Source organism: Oryctolagus cuniculus, chromosome 9 (assembly GCF_964237555.1).
Source record: "Oryctolagus cuniculus chromosome 9, mOryCun1.1, whole genome shotgun sequence".
Taxonomy (NCBI): domain Eukaryota; kingdom Metazoa; phylum Chordata; class Mammalia; order Lagomorpha; family Leporidae; genus Oryctolagus; species Oryctolagus cuniculus.
The window spans coordinates 67,373,151-67,398,580 of NC_091440.1; the positions used below are offsets into that span (position 1 = coordinate 67,373,151).

The window sequence follows — 25,430 nt, forward strand, 5'->3', positions numbered from 1 at the left end:
AAGTTCAGAGATGTAGAAGATCTGAACCAATAGGGTGCTGGTGGGAATGAAGGTTTGATAAATTTTGATGAACTCATATTTAGAATATTATTCTTGGGATACTTATGAAGAGGATATCTGGTAAATGGTATAATGTAAGGCTCTTAAAAATTAGGGGACAGGCCAGCGCCGCGGCTCAATAGGCTAATCCTTCGCCTGTGGCGCCGGCACACCAGGTTCTAGTCACAGTCAGGGTGCCGGATTCTGTCCCGGTTGCCCCTCTTCCAGGCCAGCCCTCTGCTGTGGCCCGGGAAGGCAGTGGAGGGTGGCCCAAGTCCTTGGGCCCTGCACCCCATGGGAGACCAGGAGAAGCACCTGGCTCCTGGCTTCGGATTAGCGTGGTGCACTGGCTGCAGCGCACCGGCCGCAGTGGCCATTGGAGGGTGAACCAACAGCAAAGGAAGACCTTTCTCTCTCTCTCTCTCACTGTCCACTCTGCCTGTCAAAAAAAAAAAAAAAAAAATTAAGGGACAAGTAGGGGAAGCTTAAACCGTGAAAATAGATGAGATTGCCTAAAGCAAAGGTTTTTAATGGCAAGCGTGATGGCTAAGGGCCAAACCCAAAAGAATGCTAGCATCTAAGGACTAAATGGAAGTTAGATTCTGAAGAATGAGACGGCCCAGAGAGTTAAGCCAAGAAAAGTCCAAGGAGGGAGGGGGTTTGAGGAAAGAGTGTTTAGGTGTCAAATGCATCAATGAAGTCAAGTATCAGAACAAATGATATGAAAGACAAATGTTTTTTGATTTTAACAGTTGGTCATTTGTGGTTCTAGTCATTGTAGCTGAAATACATCAGTAAGCATAGTCGCACAGGAAAGCCGTATTGCAATATTGTGAGTGAAAGGTAAAAAAGTGTAGCTATAGCTCTGAGGGGCTTAGCTGAGAACACTGAAAATATTTTACTTAATATTTAAGGGCCCTTTCAGCTCAAAACATTCTGAAAATCTTTGCATCATTAAGCAATGTCTCAAATACACTGCTACTCCAAAATTGGAGTGCTCATATTTACTATACATTCTGCCACACACACACACTTGATATTATACAATTAAAAAGATGTAATGATACTGACTTGATTTTATGCTTTGAAAATAGTGATTTTAAAAATTATTCAGGAACTTAGTGCCTTTCTTCTTCAAATATTTCCATAAAGGACAGTCACTTGATTCTTTATTTGAGCTATCAAATATCTTCTTGTTTTTATTCAAAAGTGTTTAGTATTTTCTTGTAATTTTTTGAAAGAATGCCATTTTGATGCCCTTTATTTCTGTTTAATATGAAAATATATAATGCCATTGTCTTTACTCCTAAAAATAGTGTCATTGATTTGACCCATTAGTGTTTTATTGATATGTAGTTTTATTAGTAAATATCAGTTCTGTAATTATAAACTCACTGATTATTGAGTACATCTTTTCTTCAAGATTTAAGTAAAATGGAATTTCTTGTAAGCAACAGTACACATAGGAATTTTTTTTTAGAAAAAGATTTATTTATTTGAAAGGCAGGGTTACAGAGATGGAGACGCAAAGGGAAAAATCTTCCATCCATTGGCTTACTCCTTAAATAGCAACAATGGCCGGGATTGGGCCAGACCAAAACCAGGAACCTGGAACTCCATCTGGTTGTTTTTTTTTTTGACAGGCAGAGTGGATAGTGAGAGAGAGAGACAGAGAGAAAGGTCTTCCTTTTGCCGTTGGTTCACCCTCCAATGGCCGCCACAGCTGGCACGCTATGGCTGGCAAAGCGCGCTGATCCGAAGCCAGGAGCCAGGTGCTTCTCCTGGTCTCCCATGGGGTGCAGGGCCCAAGGACTTGGGCCATCCTCCACTGCCTTCCCGGGCCACAGCAGAGAGCTGGCCTAGAAGAGGGGCAACCGGGAAAGAATCCGGCGCCCCGACTGGGACTAGAACCCGGTGTGCCGGCACCACTAGGTGGAGGATTAGCCTATTGAGCTGCAGCGCTGTCCCATCTGGGTCTTTCATATGTGTGCAGGGGCCCAAGCACTTGGACAATCTTTTGCTGCTTTCCCAGGCACATTAACAGAGAGCTGGATCAAAAGTGGAGCAGTGGGACCAGCGCTGTGGCCTGAGAAAGAGGTAGAGGATGGCCCAAGTCCTTGGTCCCCTGCACCCATGTGGGAGATGTGGAAGAAGCTCTTGGCTCCTGGCTTTGGATCAGTGCTGTTCTGGCCATTGTGGCCATTTGGAGAGTGAACCAGCAGATGGAAGACTTCTCTCTCTCTCTGCCTCTCTGTAACTCTGCCTTTCAAATAAATAAATAAATCTTCAAAAAAAAAAAAAAAAAAAAGAAAGAAAGAGAGAGAAAGAAAGGGAGAAAGGAAGGGAAAAAAGGAAGAAAGGCAAGAAAGGAAGAAATGAAAGAAAGGAAGAAAGACAGAAAAAGTGGAGTAGCCAGGACTTGAATTAGCACTCATATGATATGGGATGCCAGTGGCTTAACCTGCAGCTCCATAAACAGCCCTGGTAAAGTCTTATTTCAGGGAACTTTTAAAAGATAAAGAGGAGAAAGTGTATTTAAAAATACATTTAACTTAGAAAATATATGAATTTAATTTTTTCTTTATTTCTCTTCATTGCTTAACTCTTCTTTGTTTTTTTTTCTTCTAGGACTGTTATGAATACCATTCAACAATTAATGATGATTTTAAACTCAGCAAGTGATCAACCTTCAGAAAATCTGATTTCCTATTTCAATGTAAGCCAAATATATAATATTATTTTTGTTAATCTTGACAAAACATTTGTAAATTAAACATCAAAGACTCAATATTTTAAGACATTTATCTCCTATCCAACATGTAGTTATCCTTGATCTTATTTCTTGCTTTTAACCCCCAAATAGATTTTATTAGCAGTGTTGATTTAATTTAGAAGGTGCTATTTTTATATTTTCTAATATTTATCATTTGTCTTGCTTGCTTTCTTTCTTGCAATCTAGACCTCACTTTTGAAATCATTTTCTTTCCTCTACAGATACATTACTTTTTAAAATTTATTTTATTTTATTTACTTGACATGCGGTGAAAGTGAGAGACAGAGACCGACAGAGGGAGCTCACATCTTCTGGTTTACTTTCCAAATGCCTACCGTGGCCAGGGTAGGGCTAGGGCCACAGCCAGGAGTCAGGAGCCAGGAACTAAATCCATGTTTTTCACAGGGGTGGTAGCAATTCAATTACTTGGGTCATTTTCTTTTGCCTCCCAGGGTCTGCTTCAGTGGGAAGCTGGAGTCAGGAAATGGAGCTGGGAATCAAACCTAGGTACTCTGATGTGGGATGCAGGAGTCTTAATTGGTAGCCCAAATACCTCTTCCCAGATAATATTCTTTAATAATTCCTTTAGTGAAGTTAGTTTGGAATGAATTTTCAAGGCTTGGTTTTGTTGTCTGAAAATATCCTTTTCCTCAATTTTAGTAAGATAACTGGATCCTTAGCTCTAGCTGACATTTACTTTCTATTAAAAGGTTAAGATATTACTTTATTATTTTAAACATACTACTTTACTATTACTTGGCTCCCTTTGTTGCTAATTAAGAAATCTTCTGTCACTCTGTTCTTTCTTTTGGAGAATTTATTTGTGTTAAAGGCAGAGAGACAGAGAGACAGGCAGAGATCTTCCATCTGCTGGTTCACTCCCCAAATGTGTGCAACAGCCAAGGATGGGCCAGGCTGAAGCTAGGAGCCCGGACTCAGTCTGTGTCTCCCACATGGGTGGCAGGGATCCAGATACGTGAGCCATCATCTGCTACCTCCCAGGGAATGTATTAGCAGAAGGGTGAATTGAAGAAGAGAAGCCAAGGCTTGAACTAGGCACTCAAATCTGGGATGCAGACATCCCAAGTGGTAACTTAATCACTGCTCCAAACACCTTCCCTGAATTGTTGCTTCTTTGTGGTTAATCTATCTTTTCTTTTCTGACTGCTTCTGTTATCTTTGAATGTGGGGGCAGCGTTGTAGCACAGCGGGTTAAAACAGCATCCCATACGGGCACCGGTTCTGGTCTTGGATGCTCCACTTCCGATCCAGCTCCCTGCTCATGCCTGTGATTTTTCCACTGTGAAAGGAGTGGAAGATTGCCCAAGTCTTTGGGCCTCTGCAGCCATATGGGAGACCCGGATGAAGCTCCTGGCCCTTGGCTTCAGCCTGGCACAGCCTTGGCTGTTGTGGCCATTTGGGGATTGAACCAGTGGATGGAAATCTCTCAGCTCTCCCCCTCTCTGTAATTCTTTCAAATAAAATAAATATATCTTTAAAAACAGATCTTTGAATGTGATGTTACATAGGACTTAATATTGGCCATAGCCCTACAATCTGTTTTTTATCCTTTATTCAACCCATTTTCATAATATGGTTCTTGCCTGGGTCTGTGTACATTGCAGTTTGCAAACTTCTAATAGACTTTGAGTTTGATACTTGAAAGATCCTGCTACCCTCCCTCCCCTGAAAAAAGGAAGAGAGAATGAAAACTAGCATCTGTATTGCTTGCTTGTTTCTTCATTCCTTATCTAAACTCAGTTGAGGGTTAGTATCTGCTGAAATCCCATTCCATGGAAACTGGATATAAAACCAGCATACTTATTAAACTTGGTTTGTTGCAGTAATTATGTACTTTTTTTTGTAGTTTACAACTTAGTTATTACCATATCCTACCTGTGATTTTTATTCTCTTGCTATGTTCCTCCCAGGAATTAGTAGTTGTACTTGTCAGAATAGTCATAATTGTGTTGGCTTAGAACTGTTTGTCTGGGGCCAGGGCCATGGCTCAATTGGTTAATCCTCCGCCTGCAGCATTGGCATCCCATGTGGGCGCTGGGTTCTAGTCCTGGTTGCTCCTCTTCCAGTCTAGCTCTCTGCTGTGGCCTGGGAAGGCAATGGAGGATGGCCCAAGTGGTTGGGCCCCTGCATCTGCATGGGAGACCAGGAGGAAACACCTGGCTCCTGGCTGTAGTGGCCATTTGGGGAGTGAACCAATGGAAGGAAGACCTTTCTCTCTGTCTCTGTCTCTAAGTGTCTAACTCTATCTGTCAAATAAAAAAAATTTTTTTTAAAAAGAACTGTTTGTCTAGCTTGGATAATATTGCATTTGTTTATGGGTTGTCTGTAACACATGAAGATTTACCAAGAGGTAGCTACCCAGTTACCTAAAACTTTTAGCAAGGGGTAATGATAGAAGCTAAAAGAATGATAAATTTCTTCCTTCTCAAAGATTATTTTTGAATATGTCCTCCAACATTTAGAATATGTAGGAGTTCTTTTTGTTTTGGATTACTTTACTTGAGCAGAAAATTCTGCTTTAAAAATTCCCAGGAGAGGCTAGCGTTGCAGCACAGAGGGTTAAGCTGCTGCCTGCCGCAGCAGCAGTCTATATTGGAATGCTGGTTACCCTGCTTCCCATGCAGCTTCCTGATAATGCAACTGGGAAGGCAACAAAAGATAAGGCAAGTACTTGGGTACCTGCCACCCATGAATGGTGTTCCTGGCTCCTGGCTTCAGCCTTGCCCAGCTCTGGCTGTTGCAGCAATTTGGGGAGTGAACCCAGCAGATGGACGATCCCTCTCTGTCTCTGTCTTTTTCTATCAGTCTGCTTTTCATATAAATAAATAAATACATAAATCTTAATAAAAAAATATTTCCTGGAGCTTCAATATAAAGCTTGACTTTTAATGAAGCTTAACAGCTTAACTCTGAAGTTTAGTGCACATCTGACAAACTGCCTATCTCAGAGTGAGTGTTCATTGAAAGTCATTACATTTTTTTTCTTTTTTTGACTTTATCAGTTCATGTGTCTTCATTTTTAAACTTGAGACCTTCCTGTCTTTCAGTTTTAGAATCTGTGGACATTTTAATGAACATTTTGGCAACAGTGATTTAGGCCTGGAAATACTTCTTTGTTATATGTTTCTAAAATTTGTGTATTGTTTTCATATAATAATATACAATTATTAATATTCTAGAATTAAATTTTTGAATGACATTGTATATGTTACATGGAAAATTATAGTTAATTTTAGACTGTTTTCTAATGTGTAATATTTTAATGTATTTGATCTATAAAGATTTTATTTATTTTTTAAATATTTATTTATTTATTTGAAAGTCAGAGTTACACAGAAAAAGGAGAGGCAGAGAGAGAGAGTCTTCCATTTGCTTGTTCACTCTCCATTTGGCCGCAGTGGCTGGAGCTGCGCCAATCCAAAGCCAGCTTGTTTCAGGTCTCCCACATGGGGCCCAAGGACTTGGGCCATCTTCCACTGTTTTCCCAGGCCATAGCAGAGAGCTGGATCAGAAGTGGAGTAGCTGGGACTCGAACCAGCACCCATATGGGATGCTGGCACTGCAGGCAGCAGCTTTACCTGCTATGCCACAGCACCGGCCCCTCTATAAAGATTTTAAAACAAAATCAATCTGTGTAGCAAATCAGAATCATGTTTATATTTTAGTAAGTTAGAATCATGCTTGTTTTATATATATATATATTAACATCACAATATGAAAAACATACTGCTATAATACATCATGATTTTCATTTTATATTTTATGTGATATGTTTTAATTATTAAAGTTGATGCAGCTTTGCCTAATATGTATTAGAATTTCTTTCGTCACTATTTTCCTATCTTGTGTTTCAGAAAATGTAGTTTAATGATTAATCCTTTTAAAAATTATTTATTTGGAGCACTCTGGCCTCAGAATCAGCCCTAAAGGCATTCGGATCTGGCTGAAAAGCCCATGAGAGTGTTTCAGGCATGGAAAGCCAAGACACTGTGACAAAAGATCTCTGTGAGTGAGATCCCAGTGGAAAGAACAGGTCATCAAAGAAGGAGGTACCTTTCTCTGAAGGGAGGAGAGAACCTCCACTTTGACTATGACCTTGTCTAAACAAGATAAGAGTCGGAGAACTCAGAGGGCTTCCATAGCCTTGGAAACTCATGACTGGAGCATAGGGAGATTACTGATGCCATAGACAGGAGTGTCAATTTGTAAAGTCAACAACAGGAGTCACTGTGCACTTACTCCTCATGTAAGATCTCTGTCCTTAATGTGCTGTGCATTGAGATTTAATGCTATAACGAGTACTCAAACAATATATTTCACTTTGTGTTTCTATGGGGGTGCAAACTGTTAAAATCTTTACTTAATGCATACTAAACTGATCTTCTGTAAAAAAAAAAAAAAAGAAATTATCAATTCCCAACTTGACTCTCACTGGGATTAAACATGACAATAGGTCTGATCTGATTTCATCATCATTTAAAAAAAATCATCTATTATTTTTCACTTTATGTTTCTGTGTGGGAGCAAACTGTTGAAATCCTTACTTAATGTATACTAAGCTGATCTTCTGTATATTAAGATAATCGAAAATGAATCTTGATGTGAATGGAAGGGGAGAGGGAGTGGGAAAGGGGAGGGTTGTGCGTGGAAGGGACGGTATGGGGGGGAAGCCATTGTAATCCATAAGTCGTACTTTGGAAATTTATCTTCATTAAATAAAAGTTAAAAAAAATTATTTATTTGGAAAGGAAGAGTGACAGAGAGGGAAAGATGAAAGAGAAAGAGAGAGATCTGTTTTTGGTTCACTACCCAAAAGCTCACAGTAGCTTCAACCTAGGTTAGTCCAAAGCCAGAAGTCAAGAATTCCATCCAGGTTTCCTATGTAGGTAAAAGGAACTTGGGCCTTGTTCATTGCCTCATAGGCACATTAGCAGCAAAGCTAGATTAGAAATATGGAGTAGCCAGGACTTGAACCAGGCACTACAATGTGGGATGTGGGTGTCTCAAGCAAGACCTTAATCCTGTGCCACAATGCTAACCCTAATAATTCTTTTTTTTTTTTAAAGATTTATTTATTTGAAAGTTAAGAGTTACACAGAGAGATGAGAGGCAGAGAGAGAGACAGAGACAGAGACAGAGAGAAAGGTCTTCTGTCCACTGGTTCACTCCCCAATTGGCTGCAACGGCTGGAGCTGCGCCAATCTGAAGCCAGGAGATTCTTCTGGGTCTCCCAAGTGGGTGCAGGGGCCCAAGGACTTGGGCCATTTTCTACTGCTTTCCAAGGCCATAGTAGAGAGCTGGATTGGAAGTGGAGCTTCCGGGTCTTGAACCGGTGCCCATATGGGATGCCGGCACTTCAGGCCAGGGTGTTAACCTGCTGCACCACAGTGCCAGCCCCCCACCCCCAATAATTCTTAACTCTTTCAAAACACAGTTTTAAATTAGAAAGCAATACCAGGCTCAGACCTTATTTTTACTTCATGAGCTTTTGGGGTATTAACATGCATGTTAATATAAATCTTAATTGGAGGGGCCGGCGCCATGGTTCACTTGGCTAATCCTCCACCTGCAGCACCAGCATCCCAAATGGGTGCCAGGTTCTAGTCCTGGCTGCTCCTCTTCCAGTCCAGCTCTCTGCTGTGGCCTGGGAAGGCAGTGGAAGATGGCCCAGGTGATTGGGCACCTGTACCGCTTGGGAGACCAGGAGGAAGTACCTGGCTCCTGGCATCGGATTGGCACAGTGCCGGCCATGGCGGCCATTTTTGAGGTGAACCAACGGAAGGAAGACCTTTCTCTGTGTGTGTGTCTCTCTCTCTCACACTAACTCTACCTGTCAAATAAGTAAAAAAATAAAAATAAATAAATCTTAATTGGAGGCATTTTATACAAATATATTATGGATGGAAATGCTGGCAAATCTGCTCTTCCCTTAGCCTAACAGCAGAAAATATAGATAATAGGATTTTTAAATTGTACTCTAATGTTTTCTGGTCGCTAACATCCACTGAAAAATCTGTGGCCTATTTATTCTTTGTAGTTGTATATGCTAAGTTTATTTTGGAAATATTACACATTTCTTATAAATAATTGAAAGTTCAAAGTCATATATTATGAAACAGCAAATGTTAATTCTGATTAATTAAATTAATCCTCAATGTTGATTTCTGTTTATACCTCTTAAAGAACTGCACAGTGAATCCAAAAGAAAATATTCTGAAAAGAGTGAAGGATATTGGATGCATCTTTAAAGAAAAATTTGCCAAAGCTGTGGGACAGGGTTGTGTTGATATTGGATCACAGGTAACTAAAGTTTATTTTTACTGGTGCCACAGTATAGAAAGGTAGCATCTCTGCAGATTGTATAAATACTATAATAGTATATGACCAATAGATAAACTATTAGCAGATGCTGTATGCCAGCTGCCTGTGTAGGCTGCTATTTGTGGGAAACTGGGAAAGCACTTTGAATTGCATTACAAAAAAATCAAAAGCACACATGTGAATTGTAATTTTAGAAAGTACAAGTAAGAAAATAATTAAAATCTTTGATATTATTAAAGCTAGGGTGTGTATGCTTTGACTTCTATATGTAGGAATTTTCACATATGTTTATACTTATGTGAATGGGAGTACACTATACATGCCATTTCTGATTGATATTACTATTTCAGAAAATCTAAAATCAGTATATTGGATAAGAATGTATAAAATCTGGAGTTACAGCCCTGGGTTTATATCTTGTTCTACCATTTATGAACATATCATTTAAGTTCTCTGAGATTCAGGTTCTGTATTCTGTTTTGTTGTATGACATTAATGAAGGTAATATATAAAAGTAAGTTTGAAAACTGTAATCTACTATACATAGTTATTCCAGTTACATTTTGCTGCCTTCAGGGTTTTAACCAACTTTTTAGTTTTATGCTCTTAATTTTGGATGAAGGAGTATGGTGTGTGTGTGTGTGTAAATCTGAAATTTAGTTATTCTTTCAACTACTAGGTTATTTGGTTAAAACTTTTTTGCTGATAAGATCAGTTTGGTCTGGTTTTTGCCTGTCCAGTTTTACTAAGTTTGATGGGTAGAGACTGTTCTTTGAATCCCAGACAGCCATTTTGGAAAGTGTATGTTATAGATTTCAAAAAATATTATATGAGGAGGGTCTTTAGAAAGCTCATAGAAAATGTATATTATGAAATAAAGCTATGCATGAATTTCAAAATTTAGGGGATACCCTTTAATTCCAATTTTCCACAAATTTTTGAATTACTGTTAAGCACGATACTCATGAAATGCTTCAGTAGTACCAGTTACTTAACATACCCTTAGTTTGAATGGCGTAACTGAAATGGAGTAAAGGAAAATCAGGTAGTGGATCTACCCTCTTGATAATTTACTGGAAATGTTAACCATCACTTTATATTGAAGTTTTTTTTTTTTTTAAAAGATTTATTTATTTATTTATTTATTTGAAAGGCAGAGTTTCAGTGACAGAGAAGGAGAGAGAGATCTTCCATCCATTGATTCACTTCTCAAATGGCTGCAATGGCCAGGGCTGTGCCAGGCTGAAGCCAGGAGCCAGGAGCTTCAGCTGGGTCTCCCATGTGGGTTTAGAGGCCCAGGGACTTGGGCCATGTTCCACTGATTTCTCAAGCACATTAGCAGAGAGTTGGATCAGAAGCAGTGCAGCTGGGACTTGAACCAGTGCCTGTATGGGATTCCAGCCCTGTAGGCTTAACGTGCTACACTACAGCACCAGCCCCTGAAGTCTTTCTTAAGTTTAGACAAGCTAATTTGTCAACTCTTGGTAGCCTTATTTCTAAGAAAGGTCAAAAGGGTGTTTCAAAAAAAATTTTTTAAAGACTTAAAAACATTGTAATTGTAATTTTTCTAGAGTAGAGGGATCTTATTTTTTTTTCTTTTTTTGTTTGTTTGTAGCGATACAAACTTGGAGTCCGATTATATTACCGAGTAATGGAATCCATGCTTAAATCAGTAAGTTAAAAAGAATATACTTGAAATAAATTCAGTGTTGCCCCAAAGAAGGTCTCAACTAAACTATTTTTAAAATTATCTGTTTTAGGAAGAAGAGCGATTATCCATTCAAAATTTTAGGTAACTTTTTTTAGTTTTAGTATAGCATTCTTTTCTTTTTTCTAAAAGTAAAGATTTTAAAATCATTTTTTCTTTTTTTCATTAGCAAACTCCTGAATGACAACATCTTTCATATGTCTTTATTGGCGTGTGCTCTAGAAGTTGTAATGGCTACATATAGCAGTAAGTTAAATTTTAATAAATAAACATTTTGGCTCAATTTACAGTAAAAAAAAATCTTTCAGGTGTGCTGTGTCTTTTTTGGGACATAGAACAATGTGAAATTAAGGAGAAGAAATGTATACTTTAGATCAGTATATACTGAAGAATATCCTAGGCCATCATAAGCCATTTAATTGGCTTATCTGAATCATTCCATGTCCTCTTGAGGATAGTATTTTGCTAGGCTTCTATTCTGACCATGCTGAATCCAGTAAATGTGCCTACTGAAATCTCTTCCAAGACCCATAAGATTGTAAAATGCCAGAGGAGTATCCTGTACAAAAGTGGAAGCACTGCAGTAATCTCCACGGTTTTGAGAATCCATCAGAAAAACAGAGCAAAGGCTGATAATAGTGTCTTCTTTTCTTTCTTTCTTTCTTTTTTAAAGACTTGTTTATTTATTTGAAAGATGGAATGTCAGAGAGAGAGGGAGCAACAGAGAGAGAGAGAGAGAGAGAGAGAGAATGAATCTGGGGCCGGCAATGTGGCTCACTTGGTTAATCCTCTGCCTGCGGCACCAGCATCCCATATGGGCGCCAGTTCTGTCCCAGTTGCTCCTCTTCCAGTCCAGCTCTCTGCTGTGGCCCGGGAAGGCAGTGGAGGATGGCCCAAGTGCTTGGGCCCCTGCACCCGCTTCGGAGACCAGGAAGAAGTACCTGGCTCCTAACTTCGGATTGGCACAGCGCCAGCCATGGCAGCCATTTGGGGAGTGAACCAACGGAAGGAAGACCTTTCTCTCTGTTTCTGTTTCTGTCTCTGTCTCTCTCTCTTTCTCTAACTCTGTCAAATAAAAAAAAAAAAAGAGAGAGAGAGAGACTCTTTCATCCACTGGTTCACTCCTCAGATTGCTGCTGCAGCCAGGGCTAAGCCAGGCTACATCTGGTCTTCCCCACGAGTGGCAGAGGCTCGGCCAAGCACTTGGGCCATCATCTACTACCCTCCCTGGTGCATTAACAGGGAGCTAGATTGGAAGTAGTGTAGCTGGAACTTAAACCAGCACTCCAATGTGAGATGCATATGGGTTAAACAGTGATTTAAACTGCTGTACCACAATGCTGGCCCCTGATAATGGTATTTTCTTAAAGTATAATTTTAAATATGTACTGTTTTGCAAATAATGTTACAAATGCCTAAAAATTTTTAGTTGCCAAAACAAAAGAGGGACATTTATCTAAGGATACAAAAAAATACACAATTAATAAGAGAGGGAATAAAATTACTAAATAGATGTGGAAAATTTTATTTACTAACCAAGAAATACACATAAAAAATGAGATGCTATTTTCTAACTAGTGAAATTAGCAAAATTTTAAAGAATCTTTCTCTCCCTCTACTCAGGATTAATGAGAGAGTTAACATGGTTATGCTAATAAATTGCTGGTAAGATATTAAACTTGTCTATAATATAAATTTAGGATATTTAAGCTTTTGAAATTCTGATATAACCTATGAGCCTTTACTCTAAGGAAACTATAACATTCACATATACTTGAAATATGGAAGTCTATTTTCCAAGAGTCTACAGACTCATAACTAAAAATTTCTGCTGAAGATTTAGGTGGTGTGGTTCAGTGTTTAAGCCACCACTTATGATGCTGGCATCCTATATTAGAGTTCCAGTTCGAGTCATGGCTGCTCTGATTCTGATCCAGCACCCTGCAAATGTATTTGGGAAAGCAGCTGATGATGGCCCAAGTATTTGTGTCCCTGCCATTCACATGAGAGACCTGGATGGGGCTCCTGGCTTCAGTTTCACTGAACTCTGGCCATGGTAGCCATTTGGGGAATGGGCTCAAAATTGGAAGACCTTTGTCTCTATTTCTCTATCTGGGGCTCTGCCTTTCAAATGAATTAATCTTTAAAAAAATTTACTCTAAATAAAGATTGCTTAATCTTCCTACTGTGTTTTAATTCTTTGTTTGATAAGACCTTCCAAGTGAAAATACTTAGTTCAAGTCTTAACATTTCATATCTATATGCTTTTTCTTTTATTTTTAGGAAGTACATCTCAGAATCTTGATTCTGGAACAGATTTGTCCTTCCCATGGATTCTGAATGTACTTAATTTAAAAGCCTTTGATTTTTACAAAGTGATTGAAAGTTTTATCAAAGCTGAAGCTAACTTGACAAGAGAAATGATAAAACATTTAGAACGATGTGAGCATCGAATCATGGAATCCCTTGCATGGCTTTCAGTAAGTAACTAGCTAAAATAATTTAAGGTATTCATTTATATTTGGCTAACTCTCTGTTACTGTGAGGTGCTTCTTAGCATTTACCTCAAGACCAATATGCCGTTAATGAATAGTATTATTTCAGTATATAGCATGAGAATCTGGTGGAATATCAAAATGGAGTTTTATTTGAGTTCCCCAAACCACCTAATACACTGATCTGTTTAGAAATAGCTTTTCTTAAAACATAGCACTTTAAAAGGAAGGAGAATTCTTTAAAGTATTCAGATAATTTGTTTAAAATACAGGTGTTGCCTTTGAAAATGTATTATTAAATTTCAACAAAATAAAAATTTTGAGAATATGCTGTTTTAGATGATTAAAAAGCATTTTTCTTGTTCAATTTACTAGGATTGTTTTTGTTCCACTGTTAAAGATCACACAAAATCTACACTGTAGTTGAAAAATCTACACTGTAGTTGGATTATTGGTATTTTATAAAGCATTAAGGGGCATAAATCATGTTCTACCAGTATTCTGTTTGTGGGCAAGGTATTGATAAGGCGTTTATTTTAATAAAAGTGGTACTTCTTAAATAGTAGTAATAACATACTTGAAAGTTTTGTTGTGCTCCTCACATCTGGATAGTTGGATAATAGCTTGTAATTCATCAAATTTGTGATTAAGTTTTTTTTAATTGTATAAAGTGCCAACATAGTGCTCAAAATTTCAGAATTTGAAACATTTCACATTTTGGATTTTTTAATTAGAGATGCTTAAGCAGTAAAGTCTATGCAAATATTCAAAAATCTGAAAAACTCTGAAATCTGAAAAACCTCTGTTTCCAAGCAATTCAGATAAGGGATCCTCAAACTTGATTATACTAGTCTGTAGAAATGCTAATTAAAGCACTAAGACTTCAGATACATTAGAATCCTATTCTGCAATTTAACCTTAGTTTTAATTTTTTGATTTTTGAAATACTTGGTGGTTAAGATAATCCTCTCTTGGTGTTTCCTTATATTGCTATGTACACATGGTAAATAGAGAAGAGAGGATAGGAAGGTATTGCTTTGCTATTATTGAACTTGGTAACTACTTTTAGAATCAGCTTCCTCTTGATAAGAAAATGAGTGGTTGGAAGAAAACTTGCAGAATCTGAAGGATTAAATGAAAGTACCTATAATAAATAAATGGATAAATAAATAAAGTACTTATTTTCGGAAGCTTATACATCCTCTTCTCTCAAAAATTGAAATCAGGACTTGATTATATCATCTGAAATGGACTCTTCTTATTTCTTTTAAAGAGTTAACTCTATTTCCGTCCCCACAAATTTATTGACCATCTGCTCTATTCGTTGATTTGGAGTAGACATCGTAATGGTACTTTTAAAAAAGATATTTGTTAATTTGAAAGGCAGAGTAACAGAGAGGCAGAAAGAGAGAGAGAGAGAGAAGGAGAAAGAAATCATTCATCCACTGGTTCACTCCCCAGATGGCCACAACAGCCAGGGCTGAACCAGGCTGAATCCAGGAGCCAGGGGCTTCATCTGGGTCTCCCAGGTGGGTGGCAGGGGCCCAAATGCTTGGGCCATCTTCCACTGCTATTTCCAGGCCATTAGCAAGGATCTGTTTTGGAAGTGGAGCAGCTGTGACGTGAAACATTGCCCTTATGGGATGCTGGCATTGCAGAAAGTGGTTTTAAGAAGGCTCTGAAAATTGTGGAGGAAGTAATAGAAATTCACTGTTTTAAAAATGCTTATATTCAAGCCTCTTTAGTTAATGAATGGCATTCAAGGATTCTAAACCATATTCTTTTATTTTTGAGAATGGAGAGAAAGAAGCGATAGTCCTAAAGTTTGGAAAAAAGTATAGGTTTAATTATAACGGGATAATCTGGAAATCATAAGCCTCTGAATTTAGATTCCAAATGTGGTATTTCTGAGGGATGGAACTACAGATTATTTTCATTGAAGATTTATTTATTTGAAAGGTAGAGTGATAGAGACAGACAGAAAGGGAAATATATCTTCTCTCTGCTGGTTCACTTCAAAAAGGACATAATTTCCAGATCTGGGCCATGCTGAAACCAGAAGTCAGTAACTATATCCTGGCCTCCCACATGAGTGATGGGCGGAAGTACTTGGATTATCTTCTGTTGCCTTCCCAGGCACACGAACAGGAAGCTGGGTCAGAATCACAGCAGCCAGGATTTGAACCAACATCTGATATGGGATGCCGGTATCAGAAGTGGCAACTTGGGACTGTGCCGTAGTAGGTTAAGCCTCTGTCAGCAGTGCTGACATCCCATATGGGTGCTGGTTCAAGTTCCAGCTGCTCCACTTCCATTTGAGTTCCCTGTTAATGCTCCTGGGAAAGCAGTAGAAAATGGCCCAAGTGCTTGGGCCCTTGTACCCACATGGGAGACCAGGAGGAGGCTCCTAGCTCCTGGCTTCTGCCTAGCCCAGCTCCAGCTGTTGAGGCCATTTGGGGAGTGAACCAGTAGATGGATGACCTTGCTCTCTCTTGTCTCTCCCGCTCTCTGTGACTTGGCCTTTCAAATAAATAAAATCTTAAAACAATGAAAAAATAATTTTCTATTTTTATTTTTTTAAAATGTGTTTGAGAAGCAGACAAAGAAAAACTCTCATCCACTGGTTCACTTCTCAAAGACCTGCAACAGCCCCTGGCTTAGAGTATAGCTGAGACCCAGGATTCAATCCAAATCTGCCACATGGGTAGCAGAAACCCAATTACTTGGGTCATTACTGCTGCCTCCCAGGATCTGCATTAACAGGAACCAGGAATCAGGAGCCAGAGCTGTGAATCCCATCTGGACTTGGGTGTCTTAACTACTAGGCTAAATGCCCTTCTCCATCACTGTATTTTTAGTGATTATGTGGGGCAATAAGTTCAACATCCTTGCTTGACAGTCCTGAGAAATCATAATAAGGAAAAAAACACACTTCTGCCCTTTTTTCTTCCCAGAGAGATATGCTTATGTATAAGAATAAGATATTGGGACAATCTAATGAAAAAATCTAGTAAAATGTCATTCTCTGAAATTTGGGAGATTAGAAATGATTTAGAATGCACTGTAACTAAGGGTTAGATGAAATGACTTCCAAGTGATTAGACCTATGAAATTTTTTTAGAAGTTCATAATATCAGCAAATGGTAGAATGAGATTTGGATATCTTGGTTTCAGTATTTAAAAAACTTAACAGATTTTTAAAATAAATATTTATAAGCCAAGATACACCAGACACTCTTCTGTAAGTGGTCTGTCTTTCCTGAACCACTGTGGTCTCTTCCTTTTTTTTTTTTTTTTTTTTTTTTTTTTAATGGTTTCTTCCTTTTGATCTCCCATCTGCTACTTTGAGACCATTTCCCTCACAGCAGCCAGAGAAATCTTCTAATGCAGATGTTATGCCAGTTCCTCAGATAAAAACCTTCTGTGGGAGACAAGTTCAGCTACTGATGAAAGAAGAAGACCCTACCAAATGACCTCCTGTAAAATGGGCCAGTGTACATCCTATACAGGATACAAAAAAAAAAAAAACAGTGAAATCTCTGAACAGGAAAAACTGACTGTAATTGTTTAGGAGGGGAGCTGTGAGCTGGGGAACAGGCTTTTAGTCTGAGCTAAGTACAGGAGCTGAGGGTAAGGGCCATTGAATTTCCAGCAGGAAAACTGGAATTTCTGGCCAAGGAAACTTGAAAATAGAAGCTAAGGAAACCTTGGTCACTGAAGAAAATAGAAGAATCCTGCAAGGGAAAGAGCCAGAGAAAGGGCATCAAATCTGTCTACTCATATCTCTTACTGAAACCTTAATCATTCCTGTGTGACACAGAGCAGCTTAATGAAGGACAAGAGATCTGAACTGAGACTGAACTTGCTGCCCATGAGGTAGCGTGCAGTTCAAGATCAGCAAAGATAATGCCTGTTCAAACAAACAAAAGAATAATGCTCATTTAAGAAAAATGAAAGAATTTAGAATCCTTACAATATAACACTAACAGTGTCAAGGTATTACTCTAAAATTATTCAGCATTGGCCGGCGCCGCGGCTCACTAGGCTAATCCTCTGCCTAGCGGCGCCGGCACACCGGGTTCTAGCCCGGTCGGGGCGCCGGGTTCTGTCCCGGTTGCCCCTCTTCCAGGCCAGCCCTCTGCTGTGGCCAGGGAGTGCAGTGGAGGATGGCCCAGGTGCTTGGGCCCTGCACCCCATGGGAGACCAGGAAAAGCACCTGGCTCCTGGCTCCTGCCATCGGATCAGCGTGGTGCGCCGGCTGCAGCGCGCCGGCCGCGGCAGCCATTGGAGGGTGAACCAACGGAAAAGGAAGACCTTTCTCTCTGTCTCTCTCTCTCACTGTCCACTCTGCCTGTCAAAAAAATAAAAAAATAAAAAAAAAATAAATTATTCAGCATTAAGAGAATGTGAAAGGAATCAAGTGCATGTGTTTAGAATGGGAGCTAAATCAACTCTTAAAAGTCTTTTTGATTAAATCAGAAAATGCACTTTTTTTTTTTTTTTTTTGATGGGCAGTTAGACAGTGAAAGAGAGAGACAGAGAGAAAGGTCTTCCTTCCGTTGGTTCACCCCCTAAATGGCCACTGCGGCTGGCATGCTGCGCTGATCCGAAGCCAGGAGCCAGGTGCTTCCTCCTGGTCTCCCATGGGGTGCAGGGCCCAAGGACTTGGGCCATCCTCCACTGCCCTCCTGGGCCACAACAGAGAGCTGGACTGCAAAAGGAGCAACTGGGACAGAACCAGCGGCCCAACTGGGACTAGAACCCGGGGTGCCGGCACCGCAGGCAGAGGATAAGCCTAGTGAGCCACGGCACTGGCCAGAAAATGTGCTTTTTAAGTATTGTGTAAAGAAAGCTGTCAACATTTGGAAGATCCACATAGTTCAATGAATTAATATTTCTAAATGGCCTATATATCATGGTATAAAAGTAAGCATGAGTAAGAGATTCATTGAAAGGGTCGATGTTGTTCCATAGCAGTTAAAGCCATATGGATGCCAGTTTGGGCAATTTCCAATCCAGCTACCTGCTAATGGCCTGGGAAAGTAGCAGAAGATGGACCAAGTACTTGGGCCCCACCTGCACATGTAGGAGACCCGGAAGAAGCTCCTGGCTCCTGGCTTCAGCCTAGGCTAGCCCTGGGTGTTGAGACCCTCTAGGAATTGAATGAACTGATGGAAAATCTCTTTCTTTATCTTTGCTTCTCTGTATAACTCTGACTTTCAAATAAATAAATAAATCTTTCTTAAAAAAAGATTCATTAAAAGTTCAAAATAAACCAGCAAATTTAAAAGTCTTAGAATATGAAGTTTGGTTTTGTTCATTGATGTTTCCAATTCCACATTGCAAGTAACCTTTAAGAAACTAGCACTTGTTGAGTTTTTGTGTACTATCAAAAAAGAATACAACAGTTTTCTGAAAAAGCCTATTAAAATACTCTTCCTTTTTTCCATTGAGGCAAGATTTTCTGTGTATACTTCAACCAAAACAATGTGTTGTACCAAAGTAAGTGTAGAAATATAGTAGCAAATTCATATTTCTTGTTTTAAATTTTTAAAATTTTTGAAAGATCTATTTATTTATTTGAAAGTTACAGAGACACAAGGAGAGAGGGAATGAGGGAGGGAGAGAAAAGAGAGAGAGATCTTCCATTTGCTGGTTCACTCTCCAGATAACTGCAGTGGGATGGGCTGAAGCCAGGAGCTAGGAGCTTCTTCCAGGTCTCCCAACTGAGTGCAGGGCCACGAGCACTTGGGCCATCTTCTGCTGCTTTTCTCAGGCCATTAGCAGGGAACTGGATCAGAAGTGGAGCAGCCAGGACTTGAACAAGCACCCACATGGATGCCAGTGTCACTGGTGGCGGCTTTACCAGCCCGTTAGAGGAGTCCTGTCTCTTTTATTAATCTAGATATTAAAGAAACGCAAAATTGTAAAAGAGCACCACTGTTCTAATTTTTTGTTTTAAGGGATATGATTATTTATGAGTGTTAATTTATGTTAATATGTAGCTGATTTATTCTTTAAATACATATTTGAAAAATTTCTCAGCTTTAATTAAACTTTAATTAAATTAGCATTTGATCAGTGTGATACAGTAAATACTTGTGTTAATAGATAAGAGCCCCATCAACAAAAGTTTTTTTTTTAACTTTTATTTAATGAATATAAATTTCCAAAGTACAGCTTATGGATTACAATGGCTTCCCGCCCATAACGTCCCTCCCACCCACAACCCTCCCCTTTCCCGCTCCCTCTCCCCTTCCATTCACATCTAGATTCATTTTCGTTTCTCTTTATATACAGAAGATCAGTTTAGCATACATTAAGTAAAGATTTCAACAGTTTGCTCCCACACAGAAACATAAAGTGTAAAGTACTTTTTGAGTACTAGTTATAGCATTAAATCACAATGTACAGCACATTAAGGACAAAGATCCTACATGAGGAGTAAGTGCACAGTGACTCCTGTTGTTGACTTTACAAATTGACACTCTTGTTTATGGCGTCAGTCATCCCCCTAGGCTCTTGTCATGAGCTGCCAAGGCTATGGAAGCCTTTTGAGTTCACCAATCCGATCTTAGTTAGACAAAGTCATAGTCAAAGTGGAAGTTCTTTCCTCCCTTCACCTTACATCTTATTACATGTACACACCTCATTTTAAATGAGTGAATGCTTGTGAAGTACTTAAAGCACTTAAAACAGTACTTGACATTGTATTATAAGATGTAGTAGTTAGTGATATAAGGGTGAGTAAGGCACAGAGAGAGGTTAACTTATGATGACACCCAAGTTTCTGGCTTATGTAACTAAGGATATAGTAGTGTCATTCATTAAAATAAAATACCTAGGATTGGATCAGATTTGTTTGGGAAGATGAATTCCATTTGATTATGTGGAGTTTAGATTAATCATGAGCAGATTACTCAAATAGAGGTGTCAAATGGCAGCTGGATATTTTTGTCAGACTTTGGGAAAAGCTGGGAATGTGAATGTGAGAACTGCTGTACAGATACAGTAAAAACTGCCACCTTTTATTGGCAGTTTACCTTGTTCTGAGCACTTTGCTGACAACTTATAATGTCATTCAGTTTTTCTAATAAGCCACGAATGAGGTGGTATTATTCTAAATGAGGAAATGAATACTTAGAGAAGTTGAATAACTTGTTTTCCACCACAGAAGCTAACTGGCAGAGCTGTGATTTGAACTCAGGTCTTTCTAGCTCCAAAGCTGTTAAACCTTATGTTTACTGGGCTGGCGCCGTGGCTCACTAGGCTAATCCTCCACCTTGCAGCACCGGCACACCGGGTTCTAGTCCCGGTTGGGGCGCCGGATTCTGTCCCGGTTGCCCCTCTTCCAGGCCAGCTCTCTGCTGTGGCCAGGGAGTGCAGTGGAGGATGGCCCAAGTGCTTGGGCCCTGCACCCCATGGGAGACCAGGATAAGTACCTGGCTCCTGCCATCAGATCAGTGTGGTGCGCCGGCCGCAGCACGCCAGCCATTGAGGGGTGAACCAATGGCAAAGGAAGACCTTTCTCTCTGTCTCTCTCTCTCTCTCACTGTCCCCTCTGCCTGTCAAAAAAATAAAATAAATAAATAAAAATTAAAAAAAATAAAAAAACCTTATGTTTACTGGAAAACTGAAATCTGAAGAATGGATAAGACCACCCAAGGGAAAAAAGTAGTGTGAGACAGGAAGGTGGCTGAAGATAAAATCCTGAAGAGCTTCAACACTTAAACCTTGAAGAGAAAAGAGATTCCTATGCCTAAAAGAGATGGAAATAGAACAAATAGAGCAACCAGAGAGACAGGAAGAATATCCGAAGTGGTGTCATGAAGAGAGAGAACATTAGAGTCCAAGTGAGTGCTTGCTGTTTTAGATACAGTAGAAGCAGCCAGTAAGAACTGAAAAGTAGCAATAAGGACAGTAGCAAGAACTGTTAATGAAGTGGTGAGGGTAGGACGAGATGTGAATGACAGATAAAGAAATGCAGACTGATTATTGATGGCTTTTCATGAGAGTTTTGCCTATTAAGGTAAATGGTGATAGAGCTGAAGTAAAGGTATAGCTTGAGGTGTGTGAAGTGGCGAGTGGTTTTTTTTTTTTTTTTTTTAATGGGTGAAGTAGGACTTACATGTTGATAGAAAAGAGACATTAGGAATATTCTCTGTTGCTGGAAAACAAATTAGTGGTTTAAAACAACCCTTTTATTTTGCTTACAATTTCATGGGTCAGGAATTTGAGAAGATTTTGACCATGTGCTGCCAGCAGGCATCTGGGGTTGAGTATCTACTTCCAAGAAGCTTCTTCACTCACAAGTCCGATACTTTGCTGCCACTTGGTACACAATTGCCTCTGCCTGCTTCCCTCCTTCCTTCTTTCCCTCCTCCATGTGGCATCTCATTCTTCTGGTCTACTCTTGAGAAGCTGTGCTTCTCACAACATTTTGGTTTTAGGATAGTTATACTTCTTATATAGCTGCTGTCTTCCAGAAGGCTTCTATAAGGACCATACCACTACTTGGGATGCCCACATCGCATATTGAAGTGCCTGTTTGAGTTCTGACTACTCTGTACTTTACTCCATGCTTCCAATCCAGCTCTCTGCTAATGTGCTTGGGAGACAGCACATAATGGCCCAAGTGTTTGGGTTCCTGCCACCAGATGGAAGACCCTTATGGAGTTTATGGTTTCTGACTTCAGGCCTGTCCCAGTTCTGGCTATTGTGGGCATTTGGGGAGTGAATCAGCAACTAGAAGATCTCTTTCTCTATGTCTCTCCCTCTTTGTCACTCTGCCTTTCAAAAAATCAGTGAATGAATGAACTATAAGTTAAAAGCTTTTTTCTGTTGGTAAAAGCAATCAGATTCAAGGGAAACAGGGAATAGGTGCCATCTCTTGTTTTAGGAGAGGGGAGGTCACATTTCAGAGGAGCATGTGTAATGGCAAATAATGCTGGAGCAAAGTGGAAATAGTAAGAGCAGGTAAGTTGCTTGGTGGGACGTTCAGAAAATTTTCATTTTAGGATTTTTTTAAAAGAAGGTAAAATAAACCTGAGGTAATTTGGTGGAAGTATGTGGGGGTGAGGTGAGGAGGAATACAAAATAACATAGTCTGAAGTTTGAGGAGAAGGGGTACAATTTGAAATTGTTGCTCTGGAGGATAACAATGACAATTGACTAGTGAAAGTTAAGAGGATTGTTTGGCAGTTCCAAAGACAATTTGGAGGGTAGAAATTGTGCAATTGTAGGGCCACCACAACTCAGTGTGATGGTATTTTTCCCTAATATCTCTTAGCGGTGAGATATGAGATTAGAAAAGGTGAACAGCAGGACTGAACCAGGCTAGCAGGTATGACTAAGCAGAAGTGATAGAATCATAATGGGGCAAGGAAGTTGAGGTTGCTGGTCAGAGTGATTTGAGTGTTAAGGCTTGGAGTTTTCAGCTGCATGGAGGAGACAGGAGGAGAATTACAAAGTAAAGGTTTTAAGAAACTGGGATGGGGCCAGCAGTGCTGGCATCCCATATGGGCGCCAGTTCGAGTTCCAGCTGCTCCACTTCCGATCCAGCTTCCTGCTATGGCCTGGGAAAGCAGTAGAAGATGGCTCAAGTCCTTGGGCCCCTGCACCCATGCAGGAGATCCGGAGGAAACTCCTGGTTCCTGGCTTCGGATCAGTGCAGCTCCAGCTGATGCTGCCAGTTAGGGAATTAACCAACAGATGGAAGACCTCTCTCTTTCTCTTTCTCTGCCTCTCCTCTCTGTGTAACTCTGACTTTAAAATAAATAAATAAATCTTTAAAAAAAAGATATAGAAGGGAGTGGGCTTTTTGCCTAGTGGGTAAGACACAATTTAGGACATGAGTTCAATTCCTAGCTCTGGTTTCTGACTCCAGCTTCCTGCTAATGTAGACCTTGGGAAGTAGCGGATGATGGCTCAAGTGACTGGGTTCCTACCACCCATGAGGGAGACCTGGATTGAGTTCCTGGCTCCCACCTTTGCCCCTTCCCATTCCTGGATTTTTGGGCATTTGGAGGAGTGAACTAGCAGATGGTAGTGTGCTTTCTTCTCTTTCTTTTCCCCTTATCTCTGCCTCTTCCCCGTCTTCCTTGTGTCTCATCTCTCAATTAAATAACCAATTATTAAAAGGACACAGGAACAGGTGGTAAAAATGCCATCTTAAGTGGTAAAGTGACCATATTAAGTGGTAAAGTGATCATATAGATAGGATTAAGTGTTAAAGGGATCATATAAATAAGATTAAATGTCTGATAATAATAATAGGATTAAAAAGGAGAGAATGTTCCAACATGGGAAGCAGTCCACACAGCAGACTCATAGAATGACAATCCCTTTAAATAGCACTCTGACCTCAGAATCAGCCCTTAAGGCATTCTGGTCTGGCTGAAAAGCCCATGAGAGCATTTCAGGCATGGAAAGCCAAGACATTGTGGCAAAAAAATGTCCTCCATGAAGAATGTCTATGAGAAAGACCCCAGCGGAAAGAAGTGGCCATCAAAGAAGGATGTACTTTTCTCTGAATGGAGGAGAGAACATCTACTTTGCTTATGGCCTTGTCTAAATAATGTCAGAGATTGTGGATTCAGAAGGTTTCCATAGCCTTGGCAGCTCATTTCAAGAGCCTTAGGTGATCACCGACATCATACATAAGAGTGTTCATTGTTAAATTAATAACAGGAGTCACTGTGCACTGATTTCCCGTGCAGGACTTCTGTCCTCAATGAGTTGTATTATGAGATTTGCTGTAAAACTTGTTCTGTGTGTGTGTGTGTGTGTGTGTGCAAGTTGTTGTCTTTACTTAGTGTAGAGTTGGTCTTCTGTGTATAAAGTTAATTGAAATTAAATCTTAATGGAGAATGAGACTGGGAATGGGAGAGAGAAGAGGATGTGGGGTGGCAGTGTGGTTGCGAGGGCAGATACGGTAGAAATTATCACTGTATGCTAAAAGTTGTACTTGTGAAATTTGTACTCATTAAATAAAAGCTTTCTTTAGGAAAAATAAATAAATATCTCTTAAAAAAAGACATAGGTACTTCTAATGAAATTTAGTAGGTGCAGTGGGAACAACAGGTAGAAAGTAAGAGATTATAGTCAGTGTGGGATGTTTCAACTTAATATACCAGAGACAGAACATTGATGATTGTTTAATGTATTCTAAGACATGAACTTGGCAGTGCATGACTGTATTGGAATGAAGATGAGGGCCGTTGGAAATGAGGAGGTCCAGGAACCAAGAGGAAGTCACAGAGAACACGTGGTAGCAAGGAGCATGAACTAGGGGCTGAAATCTTCTCTGTGTAAGGGAAGTGATCAGGAGAAAGAGAGACCAAGTGGGCAGAGAACTAGAGAGGTCCTGAAGAGCAAAATTACTGTCCCTCCTTTCAAAAAATCTTTTAGTCCAATGTCTCACACACAGAATTTTAGGAGCATAACCAATTAAAACTGTAAGGTTCCTTAGCAAATTTACCCCTTCATCATTATGAAGCAAGACTTTTATCTCAGTGGTATTCTCTGTTCTGGAAACTACTTTGGCTGATATTACTAAAGCCATTACTACTTTTATAAGTATTATTGTATTTCTCCCACTCTTTATTTTTAATCCATTTGTGTCTTTATATGTACTTAAAGTGGGCTTATAGGAAGCATATAGTTGATTCCTGCTATATTTTTAACCTAGTCTGACAATCTCTGCCTTTAATTGAGATGGTTATCAGGTTTAAATTTAATGTGGTTATTGATGTGTTTCAGTTTAAATTCTCCATCATGCTTTTTTTTAAGATTTATTTATTTATTTGAAAGGCAAAGTTACAGAGAGGCAGATGGAGAGAGAGAGAGAGAGAGAGAGAGAGAGAGAGAGAGAGAGAGATCTTCCATCTGCTGGTTCACTCCACAAGTGGCCACAATGGCTGGAGCTGGGCTGATCCAAAGCCAGGAGCCAGGTGCTTCCTCTGGGTTTCCCATGAGGGTACAGGGGCTCAATTACTTGGGCCATCTTCCACTGCTTTCCCAGGCCATAGCAGGGAGTGAGATCATAAGTGGAGCAGCCAGTACTCGAACTGGC

At 39.7% G+C, this 25,430-nt stretch overlaps 1 protein-coding gene across 2 annotated transcripts in view; it reads left to right on the forward strand.

Moving 5' to 3' along the window:
* Positions 1–25,430, forward strand: part of RB1 (RB transcriptional corepressor 1) — a 156,267-nt gene that overhangs the window by 46,778 nt on the left and 84,059 nt on the right. For both annotated transcript variants that reach the window (XM_002720723.5, XM_051832230.2), the window contains exons 12-17: positions 2,668–2,755; positions 9,017–9,133; positions 10,770–10,826; positions 10,915–10,946; positions 11,032–11,108; positions 13,146–13,342. In XM_002720723.5, the coding sequence (XP_002720769.1) occupies positions 2,668–2,755; positions 9,017–9,133; positions 10,770–10,826; positions 10,915–10,946; positions 11,032–11,108; positions 13,146–13,342 (568 nt within the window). The remainder of the gene's footprint in view (positions 1–2,667; positions 2,756–9,016; positions 9,134–10,769; positions 10,827–10,914; positions 10,947–11,031; positions 11,109–13,145; positions 13,343–25,430) is intronic.